The sequence below is a fragment of the Epinephelus moara genome, chromosome 9, assembly GCF_006386435.1.
Source record: "Epinephelus moara isolate mb chromosome 9, YSFRI_EMoa_1.0, whole genome shotgun sequence".
NCBI lineage: Eukaryota > Metazoa > Chordata > Actinopteri > Perciformes > Serranidae > Epinephelus > Epinephelus moara.
Window position 1 is genome coordinate 12,445,161 of NC_065514.1, and position 16,150 is coordinate 12,461,310.

The window sequence follows — 16,150 nt, forward strand, 5'->3', positions numbered from 1 at the left end:
TGGCTTTACTTTTAGCCCCGAAGGTTGCCGCTTGATTAAAATGCTACTTACACAATAATGCATCAATACAGGTGATCCCATAATATATAGAGTTAAAATGATTGAGAATCTAAATCAAGTTAATTTTGAAGTATTTTTACATTCACAATACGAAATTTAATTGTAGTGTAACCCTCTTTTTTTGATTGTTGGTGTGCCCAGGTTCTTAATTTTTACCATCATGGCAAGACAGTACTAACACATCCCAACTTCGGGGTACAGCAACTTCTCTTCACTGTTAAGCACGAGGCACTCACTCTCTTGTGTATCACTCATACCTGTCCCCACAAAACAAGGGCAGGTAGGAACCAATTAGCTCATAACCAAGGGAAGACAATGACTCCACTTAAATACCACACATGAAAATACAAATGAAACAATAAACAAAGTACTGAATCTATTACTACTTAAATATAAGTAATGTACTCATTAATAAATAACACAGTATCTTAAGTAATAAAAATAACCTAAAAATATAATGTGTGCAGTAATTATGGTTACAGTAGTAAGGTTCCACGTTAATTGGAATATTATGAAAATCACAATATGGCCATGTACAATATCCAAATGTCACTAAAACTGACTCATATCACAATCACAATATCTGTGAAAATAGTCGCAATATGAATTTTTTGCCCTTGAATGCAGAACTTTTACTTGTATGTATTTTAATATTGAGTTTTTTTAATTTACAATTAGGTCTGGAAACTTCTTCCACCATAGAGTGAGAGGGGGGGAGGCATATAAAGAGAACAAAAAGGTGAAAAGTGTATTGCTCCATGATGCCTATTTCTGACCAGGTGCACCTCAACATACAAGATCAACTTGCAAACCTTCATTTTTGTGGCCGTGTGCGTGTCAAAGTAAGTGCTGCTGTGTTTGCTCAATAGCTGCCATACAGAGTTCACCCCTGGTGTAAGTAAACATGTGAGCAGTAGATGCTGAGCGCTTTCAGAACACAGCCTGCAGAGCCACAAAACACACACAATACAAGGCGGTTATATCAATTTACAATGGACTCCTCTTTCTGAGGCAAACTGCCGCAAGCCGACGGAGTAAACATGTTTACAGCATGATCTTTCTCCGAGTGCTGCTGACACAGTCTATTTTGGTGTGAAACAAAACATCCTCGCTCAATCTGTTTTGATAAGCTCAGAAGCATTTCCTTTCAGCCATGATTTCGAGGGGAGCAGGAAACAGCAGCTAGTATTAATTTCCTTTGTCAGACTCTCTCAAACCTTCAGCAGAGCCCATGAATTATCAGGTGAAACACAACTCACGGTCTATAGTGTGTGTTTGTCTTATTATAGCGTCTATTAACATCTGCACAATATATGTTGATGGGAAGCCATTAAAGTCTTTCCTGTGAGCACACAGGGCAAACAGTTATTTAGAGAGTCACATGTTTAGACATCAATCAGTGCACTCTCAGGGGGGATATACCTCATACTCTGTATTTAGAAAAAGCCATTTCCCTCCTTGGCTGAGAGCCACAATGCTCTCAACAATGATTACTGAACCTTTTACAAACCTAACAAGCCTTGTGGGCAACACATGGATGGAGAAAAAAGATTGTGGATGCCCTAAAGTGAAGAGCGACGGTATGGCCTTGTAATCACATCAAGAACCAATGTCCTGATTCCTGAGGGATATAAACAGTGGTGCTCAGGTGGTGTAGAGGAGGAAACACGTGTTCACCCCTGCAGGGACCATTCAATTTGTGGAGGTAGCACCTCCGGCGGCTGGTGGGCCAATAGATTTGGGAGGTGACGGGAGTTATTTTGAGTGACCCTTGTTCTAAAAGTCCCTGTCGTCCTGTCATGGATCATTTGAGTTGACTGACGGAGGCTTCAACAGACATTACTATAATTATTATAATAACAACAACAACAACAACAACAACAACAACATGTATTTAATATAGCACCTTTCACAGAAGTGCTCCACAAAATACAGTCAAACATGCAATCAATAAAGACAAAGGCAATATACCACAAATAAAACAAGGCAACAAAAAGAAAGCACTGAGGCCCGATAGAAACATATCAGGAAACAAGCGCTAGACAATTCAGGCTGGGACAAAGGCCATTTTGAAAAGATGGTCTTCGGTTGTTTTTTTAAAATTTTCTGCAAACCTAAAGAAAGAGAGATCCATAGTGTTGGAGCCATGACTTCAAAAGGCACGGTCACCTTTTGATTTGAGTCTGGAGCCAGGGACAGTCAGTATGTCCTGTTCTGAAGACCTAAGGGACCTACTGACAATATATGGATGGAGGAGATCGCTGATGCATTCAGGTACCTGACCATGGAGGGCTCCACAACTTCAGTAACATCCAGTCACCAAGCTTAAACATCCCATTGCCTGCATTACATACAGCAAGCTTAAGCTACAAAATACACTTTGTAGAAACCTGATAAAAGATCCAGCAGTTCAGATCAGTTCATGTCAGATTCTGGGCCAATTTGGATGCATCAAGTCAAATAAATCACTCTAACAGCCAATGTTACTGATTCCAGTTTAAAACATCCTCCGACCAAAAGACACTATAAACACGGAAGGCACTATAAAACACACAAACCACAATCCACATACCATAGTGCATATACCACAATACAAACATCACAACATGTCCCCCAATACATCTACTACAACAGACATACCACAATACGCCAGGACACTTACACTAATAGCCCTTAAAGGTTTGAGCGCATTCAGCTCTGGTTTGCTTTCAACCAGCATTTGACCTTTGTTGTGAAGGATCTTAAATCTGTAATCAGTTTGATTTCACTTGGTAATGTGTTCCAGAGCTGACAGCCCTTTATGGAAACAGCTGATTGTCCAAATGTAAATTTACAATATGGTATTTTACAGCTGCCATTCACGCTGCTCCTTTGTTGCTCTATTACTGTCTTGTCTTTGAATTAATCTGGAAAAAGGCCCTGGAGCTAAACTGTTGATACATTTGAAAGCCAATTTCAGGAAAGTTAATAAAGCTGTCAAAGCTGAAAAGATTGTATCGCTCTAATGTGCGACAGAGATGCCACCGGACAGGCTTTTTGTCCATTATTTTCAGTGCCTGATTGTAGATGATGCTTGAGCCCATACCCCATCACTGTGGGGTCTAATCGCAAAAGACTCTTCACAGTTCTCATACTTATGTGCACAAGTAAATGCCAAATTTTTTACTGAACCTCTCATATCGTCAAGAATATCGTTAGCGCAAAAACACCCTGAAATGTCGTTATATTATTTTAGGGCCCATTTTTTTCACCCATCCCCTAATTGGAAGTATTGGATGTAGCTGGTAGCTGCAGCCACTGGGTTCTTCTGCCCTGCTGCCGCCCATTCAGAATAAAGAACGAGTGGTAGCTGAAACCATTTTGAGCACATTTTATTTCAAAAAGGATAAAACAATATTTTTTAGCACTTAGCCCTCCTTCCCCTACCTAAAGTACTCCTCATTTATCTGGTGTTTTCTACAATTAATTCAGCTAACGTCGCTAGTGAACAACTTGTACCCAGCCAGCATAGCTAGCCTTGTCTTCACCTCTCTTAGAAAAGACTGAGATCATGAGCATATTAAATTTATGCATGCTCTCCAGTTACAAGTAGTAGTGTCTCCTTCTGGGCAAGCAGCCATTCACCACAGCGACACCAGACCTGTTTAAATCACTCCACGTAATCTGAGATGAAGGCAGTGATTTAGAAATCTACAGGCTATTAAAGCTGGAAAACTACCAAGTCTGCATTAAAAAACGTAGCTGAGGCACCACTGATTTCAAGGAAAAGTTTGGCCGCAAGTTGAAAGCTTTCCCTCCCATTATGCTACAGGGGGAAAACATGCCTCAACACGGCAGCCTCGTTCATAGAAAACCAGAGCTAAATAAGTAGCAGGGGAGCAGGAGTGGAGGGGAACACTCCGTCCACACCTCCGTTTAACTACTGACAGTGTTACGTAACAAGACGAAGCACAGGATGTCCGTGAGTGACTTTAATGGTCAATGCAAACCTAGTTTATATGTGGATAAAATACAGCCCGTGTATGCAAATACACAGCCTTTCTACTGCCGCTGAGGGGCTGTTTGGTGGAAAGGGGGGCCTCTACACACTAAACAGCTTCCCATTGTTCCGCAGTAGAGTACTCTCTGCACTCCAGAATTCCTGGGAAGCCACTTCACTAGAAATCTGCTGGGTGTTCTCTGTGGCTCTGTGCTGAGGGCTTCGCTGTTGTGCAACACGTTTCATATTCATTTGAATGCCTAAGCAGCGCAGTAACCATGCAACTGTACATGTTTTATATTATTCTGGGGGCTGAAATCATCCTGTGGCCCATTCAAAGCACATTTATCTAAAAAATTAGTCCCATCTGGTGTTAAGCAATTTCTGTTTCCAAACCAAATGAATAAACAAGAATTGAAAATCTGTGTATCAGGAGACACCAGATGCCAAAGAATGCATCATAAATGCCAAGCATAAATCTGCAAACAACATGACATAATATGTTAATGTATATTATCTCATAAACAGTTTAAAACCTGTCTGACATCTTCTAATGCAAGCACATGTTTAAGTTACCAAATAAATACTAATATTCATAAACATACCTTGCTCAGAGGCCGATTCCAGCGCCGAGGCAGTGAAGATGTGAAGAAAGAAGAAGAGCATGGTGAAAGCAGCAGCCATGGCGTTGAGCTGTGGAGGAAACATGTAGTGAATGTTACTTTCTAAGTGCTGTCCACACAACCCATGAAGGCCCAGCCCACCACCACCATTAAACACTCCTTAAATTTCCTCAGAGGAGAAACTGGGTACACCCATGATTACACCGTATTAAGTCACGGACGTGTAAAGTGCTTTAGATAAAAGCCTTCAGCATATGACCGCATGTTTCAGTGTGTAAACCTCGCTCTGCTGCACACACAACAGCTTATCTGCTATCAGGTTATTCTATATGGTAATGTTCAGCTGGAAGAGCTGTGTTCCCTGCTTTGCAAATATTTTGCTTGATACTTGAAATCTGAACTCTTTAGGGACAGGAACCCAAGAAAACCCTTACAGCCTTATAAACCCATTGAACCTGTTAGGCTGAATAAGACTTACTGTTCTACTGCTTTAGGATATTCAAGTTCATAAGGCTCGTAGTTTATTTGACCTCTACATGTGAAGTCACAGCTTTGGTCGCTTTAAAATGGTTTCTTTCAGATTTTCATCAAAGTCATTTAAATTACTGACACTTTAACTGATATCTGCTCTCAGTTTTTACACTTGAAATGGCACCAATTTATTTCCGGACCCTTTTCTGACAAGTACCCTTTTCCCACCAAAATTGCTGCATATAAGCATGTTTTTAAATGCAGGAAAACTCGCCAAAAGTAGACATTAAGATTCCTTTACCATTGCTGCCAGAGTTATGTACATGGCCCCATTGTGGACGAGTATTTTTTTTACTGGTGTGTTACTAACCCAGGTTAGTAAACAGTAGAAAGCAGCATGGAGGCTAGTGAAAATGTTACAACTGTTACTTCTTGCAACTACAACTTGGTGCCGACTAATTTGGATGTTCGAATGCTGTTTGAGACGGATGGGATTTGTAGAGGTGCATCATTGAATAGTGTGAAAAGGATCGAAGAAAAGGGTAGAAAATTAGCAGGTGTTGTATTTCCGAGTTGATAAATGAGCTGTAACCACTGCAGAGTCACTTGTCTGGGGAATCAGTGTTTCTCAAATGGTGAGCCTTGTAATTTTGTGATGACCAAATATTATCTTTTTGTATTTGACTGGGCCAATACAAAAAGTTATTAATGAATTTTTAATTGACTGTATCAATATGTTGTGTGCACCCATTCCCTAATAAAGAAGTAAACTCTGGCTAAAAAATGTAATTTAATTAAATTTAATTTAATTTAAAAAAAACCTTCGCTGGAAACCTATTTATCATCATTGGCACGTGGGAATTGTAAGTGTGTGACACATCTAAAGCCCCTAATGGCAGCCAGTGTGAGGGATGGTATGATTTAAAAAAAGAAAGCCGTAAATGTGGGACAATGGATCACTTTATTGTACGGAGCAAATTACATCAAAAGCACCAGCAAAGATGACCTACCGCCGAAAGAAAAGAGAAAAAAAAAAAAACGGTAGACAGTATCATGAAAGCTACCTGTCTTATTTTTTCTTATCTTTATCGTCTTATACCGTGATAAGAATGATAACACACGTTATAGAAGCTATTGCGTACATATATAAATACAGGTGTGACTTGATATTTTGGCAAGACCGTTGGTGTGTCTTGGGCCATGAATAAATGGTGACTAACTTTTTTTTAACTTAAGACAAAGTCAAATGTTAGTGGGTGTAAGTGGCTTTTTTCTCCAGTGGCAAAGGGGCTTTATACACCAGCTGACACTTCAACTGCATTCACTTTGTTTGCACTTCAACTATTACTTTGAATTCCTTTCAGCAGCTTCACTTCAAATACTACTGTACTTTGACTTCATCAGTGCTTTAACTGAAACTGTCACTTTAATTTCATTCGACAACACTTTAAACTGAAAGTCCATTTTAATCGCCACTTCAAGTACTTTCAGAAATCTTCTATCAGCGTTTACACTTCCTGACGCTAGCGTCTTTCAGAACTTCAATTGACACTTGCAGTTTTTCATCATTACACTTCATCTGACATTTCAACTCCTTTTATTAGACACTTATTGTTTACGGTTCAGCTGCCACTGTCAACTTCTTTCAGCACCGCTTCAACTACTACAACTGCACTGCAACTTCACACAGTGCTTAAACTTCAGTTGTCACTTCAGCTTCATCCACTTTCATACACTTTAAAACTCTTTTTCAGCACTCCAGTTCTTTGAGATTTCTTTTTTCACTTCATCTGATACTGATTCCTTTAAAGGCTTTGTTTATACTTACATTATTGTAACATTTGGACTCCTTTCAGCACTTTCACTTCAGCTGACACTATGCTTCAACTTCATTCACTCACTTCAACAACTGGCACTTCCATTTTCACTGCCACTTTTTTAGTAAATCTGTTCAGACTGTCACTTTGACTTGTTTGAGCACTTAAACTTCAGCTACACTTTTTAAAATGAAAACCTACAAAGTCTCACCATATTAGGAAATAAAAACTATTTCAAATGTTTCCACTGCAAGTTTTCAGCAATGACTCGTACATTTTCTCCAGAAAAGTTTGACCTCTTTAATGTTTCATTGCTTTTTACATGTAATATGACATTACATGAAAAAGAAAATCAAAGTGATGAATCATAGTGCACCACACTTATGAACAGCAGGGAGCAACAGCAGGACTAAATCAGAATCTGAGCATGTTTTATTCATACGATCTTCGTGGTATTCACACTGTTTATCTTTCCTGGAGAGAACATTTTTCTTCTGAACGTAACATCCATCTCCAGCCAACAGCACTGGGCTCCTGCCAACACATGTGAAATCCATCCCCAGGACATTCTGGGCCTCATTTAGACCATGTTAACTAGTCCCTGTACAACGTAGGGATTTATGGATTCATATTATTTTTCATCATGTAAAGAGGAGCTTTTTAATCCAGACATTGGGCCCTTTGTAAGTTTATGATTAGGATTCCCCAGGTATCAGTCAGATTTATCATTTAAAGTAGTACATGTTGTAGCTGACGCTTATTTTTACTAGATTACAATAATTCAGTCATATTTGTAATTTGCTTAATTAATAATACTTAGATTTAAAGTGAAGTTCTCTTTTTAACTTCTTATCTTATTCGAAACGTGAAAAATTAAGGGTTACATAAAGATTCAATGAATTGTAAAACATTCTTTAAATATTTTTAATAGCCAAATATGAAGGTTACTTGGAAACCGGCTGATTAGAATATTTGCTGATGACTGCTTTTTGTACCTTTGTGACAAACAATCATGTGCAATATTTACACTGTAGATATTTTCACCATTGTCTTAATGTTTTTATTTATTTTATCATTTGCTATTAAAGCTATTATATAGCTGTGTTCATGTTTATGTCATGTTTGGCTTGTTGTCTTGTTTTATCTGTTTTTTAAAGCACCCATAATCTCATTATATTCAATATATAATGACAATAAAGCTTTCTATTCTATCCTCCAATAAGTATATGGGCCTTAAAATGCCACCATCAGTCAGGCTCTTCCTCAGGTTCAGTATGTTCACATGCAACATTCTAAAAGCAGTTATTATGACATAATCTTTCACTATTTATTTTGGATTAAGTGGAGGTTAAATGCATAATTATATATATATCTCCACTACTAGACAGTGACAATGACAATGTTAACTTTCACCCAGATAAACTTGCTGTAGTCATGACATTGTTTCTTTGTAATCTTTGTTCACCACTGTTGGTCTACACACAGCTGAGAACAGACAAGTGTTTACACTGTGGGATGTCTCACGCTGATAAGACACACTAACAGACTCGACTTGCTGAGCACGGCAGAAACTACGAACATATTCAAGGTCGTGGCGGACAGTCTGGGAACACCTTGAGGTAAAATTTGCAAATGTGCTTAATTGACATTTTGTCACTATTTCTTTTTATATGAAAATGTTTTTATTACTTAATCTATTATTTTATCTATATTATATTTATTTATTTTATATATATATATATATATATATATATATATATATATATATATATTTACGGTGTTTTTTATTTGGTACAAGACATATCGTGAGCAAAATAAGATGTGAACTCCATGGCTGAGCATTTCCACCTTATAGCTGCAGTGTACCAATGACCAGTGTCTCAGAAGGTGGATTGGTCACAAGCCTAAGGAACCACTCCTGTCAGCCTCTGAAGTGGAGCTCTCTGATACACTACAGCGAAACAAGGGGTATCAGAGGAGAAGCCAGGTGAAGCTACGCATCAGTAGTTTGCAAGTTACATTTCATTTCCACTTCAAATTAGCTGCTGATCAGGACTAAGGCTTATCTAACCATTAGCAACACATTAGCAGCTGGAAGGCTCATGGTATCTATTACCGTTTACAAGCAGAGGTTTGTGTGCCCCAATACTGCCACAACCAAGACACCTCATTACACTGGCTATCCTTTTCCACACAGAACAACGTCAGCATAATGCCAAAACAGTGTGTGATTTAACATAGCATGCCGATGTTCTGGAAATAAAAGAGACGTCACTAGACACTAGACTGGTGTGATGTATAGCATACACATCAGGCACTTTCTAAACAATAACAATGGCATCACATGGCAATAATCATCATTTCCTGTCCATGTTTTATGGTTGTTGATCTGGTTCTCTGCTCAGAAGATAAGGAGCTCCTTAACCTCATTGTCTCACCAGTTTGTGGACATTTTAGTTGCTGTTCTTCTTCTTTGAGTTAGCTGCTAACTGCTTCTAGCTGCTTTTTAGGTCCTGTTTATACGACAACGATTTCAACTGAAAACAGTAAACTTTAGTTGCATTTTGGCCGATCGTTTACACAACAGCAGCGTTTTGGTGCCTGAAAACGCAACGTTTTGAAAACGGGTTCCAGAGTGCAACTTTTTGGAAACGGCAGCGTCTCCGTTGTCATGTAAACTTGCAATATGCAGTTCCTCTCAAAAAAGGGAAACTTTTCGCACATGCGCATTACGGTTCCAGTCACTAGGCATGCTGACCGTCACAACAACAATGCCGAGCTCTGTTTGTACTGCTCACCCTGTTGATTTGAAGTGAAGTGTAGATCTGTTACTGTAGCAACTCCATCTCGTCGTCCATCCAAAGTTATCTGTGCATGCTTTCGCCATTGTGTCTTCTTTGTTTTGGTTTGTAATCACCGCGTTGTAGAGGATGGCACTTCAGCGCAGGCGCATGGCATCATGCCGTGGTGTTGCTTTGCAAATTTACACTGCCACCCATTGGCCTGGCGTGCATACTACAGCGTTTCCAGTAGATTTTGCGGCTCCGTGTGAACGGGGATCGTTTCAATAACGTCATCATATAAACGCAGAAGTTTTTTAAAATGCAAAGGACAGACTTTTCCGATTTTAGAAAAACCGCTGTCGTCTTAACAGGGCCTTAAACCTCCCACTGGAGGATCGTGCACGTAGCATGCTTTGTTACTACCTCCACTGGCAGCTTAAAGGTGGCACAACTCCTTACCACCTTAAATAGGCTGTGTAAAAGAGGCATGTGATAAGCAGAGTCAAAGGAGAGCAGGTACGCTCGAGCTGCAGGCAAGCCAATAAGGGGCAGTGCTACTTTGCATATTCATAGATCTGTGCATACTAAGTGAGGTAAAACTGTAAAGTTACATCTAAGCCATTTTAAGGCATTATGTTTTGTTTTTTCCATGGAGAAAACTTCTCAATGTGTCATTTTGATGAACAAAGATGATTTTTTTGGTGTTAAATCAATGCCTGGAGACTTTAAAAAACAGTATTCCCATTCTGTCCACTTTGAGTTTGTTCCTCAAATACAACCCGAAACTGTCGCTGATAAGTTGACTTCAAAGGTCATGGCAACTCTGGAACCTAAAACTGGGCTAATGGGACATAAAGATTGAGAAACCCTGCTGTAAGGTGACACTGGAATTTAACAGGAGGACACAAAATATAGAACGTGCCACTGTTTTAATATCACATAATGTACAAAATGTTCATATCTGCTGATACCATGCTGATACCACTGTTATTTGCGACTTGTGTTTATTGTCACGTGAACTCATGTTTTGGAGAAGAAACCTCAGATAGCCTAAACGCGTGAGAACATATTTTTCTACCAGGTTAGCTGTGGTTCACTGTGTGCAAACAGGAAGATAGGGGAACTCCCTCTCAGGTAATCAGGTCTGTTGTTGCAGAATTTTTTTGCATATTCATGTACCCTTGGTGAGTATGCACCATCCACCAAAGAGCATTACTGTAGATCTGAGTATGTTTGACAGAGGTTAAATTTAAGTTTTATTGTTATTTTTTGTTTGCATTGCACATTCCTCATTAATTAAGGTCAATTAAAGCCACATAATTTAAATAGTTAAGTTAAGTTAATAGTATGTTATGTTGGCCCTAAAAAGTTGACTTTTTTTTTGGCCATTTAGGGACAAAGAACAAGAAAAAAAAAAGGCACTGACATATTATCACCTTACTAAGTTGTGACTGCAGCAAAAGATGGCTTACTTACCAAACTTTAACATTCATTAACATCCAACATTTATCGTGAATGAATAAATGAATGAATGAAGCCCAGTTCTCACTCTGCATTTGTGGTTTGGCCTCTATCAACTTCTGGGAGAAATATCTGGCTCTTGAACTCCTATGTTTTTGCATCACTACTGTAATGCATCATAATTTAAAAGTCAAAATGTTTGGGAGAAACATTTTTAGCTACAATGTAACTAGTAACTAACAGCAATGAAATGCATGATGCAGTTGAGTTAAACATCGCCTTACGTTGCTGTTAAATGACACAAGTGATAATTAAAGTAGTTGTTGATTAATATTAGGTCAATTGATTAATCGACTAATTGTTTCAGTTGTAAGTATTTTTCTATCTAGTGTAAAAGCGAAAATCGGTGCCTGGAAGTGGGCCAGATGGCACCTGACCTCGTCTCCTACTTCTCCTGCAGATCGTCCTCTGATGTTGATTTAGTACCTTAGGTTCAGTTGGCAAACACTTAGAGAAACACTGGAGTCAAGTAGAATCAGGTGCAATCGAGTTTAATGTGTTCACAAGCAACAACACATACAACTAATGAATATGAACTTCACTCTTAATCAACTTATGCAGTTTAACACTTTTATCTGATTAAAGATTAAATCTTAAACTACATTAGGAAATAAAGTAATTATTAATGAACAGTATTTCCTTTAAAATTACACAATAATATCTCCTTCCAAATTTAATTTCATTAAGTGTTGAGTGCCTAACAATATTTAAAGGGACAGGTCAATTCAATTTAATTCAATACAATAGAACTTTATTCATCCTGAAAGAAATTCTTGTGCCAGAGAATGCTTCAAATTACAGTAACACTAAGTACAGTAACAAGAGCTTAACATTCACAACCAGAACAACCAGTGGGTTCCCCGGGTCAGGATCACTTACTGGGCCCAGTCTTAAAAGTATTAAATTTCTTTATTCATTTGCTTATCCTATTGGAGGTCACGGAGGGGCTGGAGCTTATCCCAGCTGACATTGGGCGAGAGGCGGGGTACACCCTGGACAGGTCACCAGACTATCACAGGGCTGACACTTATGCCCCTTCTACACTGCCAGATTTTCCATGAATGTTTGGCGGTTTTGCCGACAAGCTGCAATCGTTTAGACACACAGAGCCTGGTTGGCGAGTTGATCCGAGGTGCCCAATTTTCCGCCTCGTAGGGTAGTCATATTGGCAAAACCTTTTTGGTTTAAAAAGAATGAGACGCCCTTCCGCCACAGGAGGGGCTGTTGATGACTTGTGGGAGGAGCTGTTGATGACGGAGGATGTGCGGTGGATAAACAGCTGATAGCAGGAATTAGCGAGCAGCTAGTAGCAAGAGGGAAACGCAAACCTGAAAGACACTGTAAAGATGAGCAACTGGGGAGACAAGGAATTGCGCGCCCTCCTTGCCCTCGCAAATGAAGAGGCCCATTAAACGTAAAGTGACTGGGACGGTGAAGGATAGGCCAACTTACAAGAGAATCGCAGAAGGACTGACCAGCCGCGGCTGCCCTCCCACGTCACTGTTTACATCACACGCTGAGCTACACGTTTTGTTACTTGCTTATGCCCCCCATTGCCCCGAAAAAGGTGCATTCAGTATAAACAAAAGTAGGTAGGCAGCATTTTGCCGCACTCGCCGATTTTGTTTTTATATGGCCAATGCTGAAAAAAGACTAATTGGGCTTTCCTGCAAATCTGCACAATTCCTGTTTAAAAAGGGCTATAGAGACACAACCATTCACTCACATTCACACCCACGTTCAATTTAGAGTCACCAATTAACCTGCATGTCTTTGGACTGTGGGAAGAAGCTGGAGTACCCAGAGAAAACCCGCATTGACATGAGGAGAACATGCAAACTCCTCACAGAAAGGCCCCTGAGGTTCCAGGAACCCTCTTGCTGTGAGGCGACAATACACCACCATGTCGCCAGAATATTAAATACCTGGCAAAGTATACATATAAACTGTCCAAGACAGAAGTGTTTTCAACGAGCAAGAGCAAAAACCAGTGCCTCATAGAGTAACAATGGGAGCAAGATGAATAAAAGTTACTAAAAATGAACTAAAATGGTTGGAAAAAGCAGACTGTGCCTGATAATCAGCGTTAGATTGTATGACACAACAATGAGAAGTAGTACTGCAAAATATTGAACAAGGTATTGCAAAGTAATAATGTACATCATATAAAGTAGTCGTGCACCTAATGTAGGTGAATATTGTTGTCAGGTACAGTTCACCCCAAAATTAAAAAGACCTATTTTCCCTCTTGCCTGTAGAGCTGTTTATCAATCTAGATTGATCTGGCATAAGTTGCAGAGGTTGGAGAAGTCAGCCTTAGCTAGCTGATGTTAGAGCTCAACTGGGAGGGATGCCATAAATCTTTATATCTTGCACTGACACGTCCATGAGCAGTGTCAGGGAAGTTACTCTCACAATGTAATCATTACATATAACTCATTACCTTCATTTGAAAGTAATAACTTACTTCACAGTATGATTCTGTGCAGAGTAATACATTACTTATTTCACTATTTTTGTGTTACTTTGACCAAAATGACCTCAGATGAACTAATGTTCATTTTAACTGGTTGAGGGTCATGTTGTTTCATGGCAGCTAATCAAAGCACAGAAGCTCCAGTTTATTACAGTTCATTTCAAATCCAGTGCTGCAGGTCTGACTCATTCAAGCATTCACATACAGTGGTTACCACTTTGTATTGAACCCCCCTGCTTAAATTAATAATAGCATGATGACATAGAACCATTAAATAGCCTAGACTGTTTTAAATAAATGAACAGCCTTGGACACAGGGAGGGGCAGGCAGAGGATCAAAGTCTGATAATTATGAGATATGGATAAATATTTGCGGGCCTACGATATGAAACACAATAAACAAATATTTAGGTTAGCACAACAAACAGAGTGGCGTGCAATTAAGTAGCTATGACGAGCGCAAATTTACACACCGGAGCTGGAAGACCCACCTGCCGGTTCCTGGTGTGCCAGTCAGCTACAACAGCACCAGAGAGAGTTAATAAGAACGGGACGTGTGCTGGTGTTGCTCTGCAGTTGTAGGGGATGTGAATGGAAACAGATCCGACATATAGGCTACTAACATCACCCAAATGTGCCAATCACTGGGACAATGAAAAAACAAGCTCCTTATCCCCGCTGTAGATGTTGCAGGTGTATTAATGGCAACACAATGAGCATGATAACACACAGTACGGCATAACCCAGATGTGCCCATCACTGGCATCCTTCTGTAATGTCGCGTATAATGACATGACAAAACACAATAACCTTGAGATGGCATTTTTTTCTGGTGGTGCAGTGGCGGAAGTGGAGCAGTGTGGATCCGTGTGGATGAATGAAATGTGAAAATAAGCGGTTTATTTTGTATGATAACATGTTACGTGACACCGTAAATGTAATAATATTACCTGAAATCCTATTGGTAACGCATTATATGACTTAGTTACTGCTAAGACGTAATATATTGCTGAAACATTGTCCATGAGTAGATGCACACTTCCTTCTGTGCGGAAATAGTTCCTACATGAAACTGCTCACAACAAGGTCTGTGGGTTATCTTGAGTAACTGGGTCATGATTTCTGGAAAGAGACATTTTCATTGGGTTTTTCAAACAATTTTTTTTGTCGCTTTGAGCACCACAAGCCGAGCGCCATCAAGTTCCATTATATTCAAGAGAAGGCAGACATCTCTCCGGCTGATATCTCCAACAGTCTGCAACTCAAACCTCAACTATGTAGACTGATAAACAGCGCTTCAGGTTAAGAGTTCAAGTATGTACTTTTGATTCTGGGGTGAACTGTCCCTTTAAAAGGCTTGTCACAGCACTTTAACACCTGTAGACTTCACTTGTGACATTAAAACCCTGACAAGCTACTTTTTAAATATAACTAACTTTTCCTCCACTCTATCATCTGCTTCATGAGTTTGTTTTTGATCTGCTTCCCAGTTGGGGCTCTGACCTGTTTTCCCAGTGTGCTCTCTGAGATTGTGCAAGATTCATGGACGGAACATGCAGATTAAAAAAAACAAAAGCTGTGACACGATAACAGACAACAACAAGTATGAGCTGCCTGTACTGTAGCAGCCTATGGCATGTTAAAGGCTGTCACATACAGTCGGTTTACACACAGCTGCGTGAACACAAACACACAGAGACAGAAGTAACTCACCGCTGTGGAGAACAAGTGGACAGCAGTCTGCTTCCAGCGTCCTAAAGCGCTATCAGGTTTGCTTGATAAAGCAGCAACAACATCGAAATCTCTCACACACAGATGAAGTCCACGATAGGTCCGTACAGTCCGCGGACAACCTCTGAAAACCAACCGGGAATGTGTCTAACCGAGACTCTTACGGGGTGGTGACGCTGTCGAAGAAACAGCCTCAGTGGCTGGAGCTATGTGTGAGTGTGTGTGAGTGAGTGTGTGTGTGAGGAGCTGCAGCACAGCTGTAACAGTCAACCTGTCACTGAGGCAGGGGGAGGGCGACATCTGTCGGTGAGTCTGAATCAGGATGATCCGGATTTGGAAATCCCTGCCCAGGATCAGATAATCCATTTTACTTTTGTGCCGTTTTTTAAAGCAACATTGAATTGGATCACACTGACCCAGATACAAACTTTTCAAGATACCCAAGTCTGGATAATAAGTGCTCTAAATGGATCAACTTATCACAAGTTGAAATCATACACATCCCATCCATCCCCCCTCTCCTTCGGTGTTCCCCAGGGCTCTGTCCTTGGCCCTATCCTATTCATTATTTACCTCCTCCCACTTGGCCCTGATATTCCGTAAACATAATATCCATTTCCACTGTTACGCGGACGACACCCAGCTCTGCGTTTCCTCCAAACCCACTTCCACCCTCCCGCCCTCCTCCC

The 16,150-nt window shown here is 40.0% G+C and overlaps 1 protein-coding gene across 3 annotated transcripts in view; it reads right to left on the reverse strand.

Annotated features, from left to right (window-relative positions):
• The window catches only part of ghrb (growth hormone receptor b), a 31,734-nt gene extending 16,048 nt beyond the window's left edge, over positions 1-15,686 (reverse strand). The window contains exons 1-2 of one of the 3 annotated variants that reach the window (XM_050052295.1): positions 15,444-15,686; positions 4,645-4,732 (exon numbers count right to left, since the gene is read on the reverse strand). In XM_050052295.1, the coding sequence (XP_049908252.1) occupies positions 4,645-4,723 (79 nt within the window). In that variant the 5' untranslated portion in view covers positions 4,724-4,732; positions 15,444-15,686. Of the gene's footprint in view, positions 1-4,644; positions 4,748-15,443 lie in introns of those variants that run through there. The other 2 variants (XM_050052296.1, XM_050052293.1) reach the window with 2 other exon arrangements.
• Between the last annotated feature and the right edge of the window lie 464 nt (positions 15,687-16,150).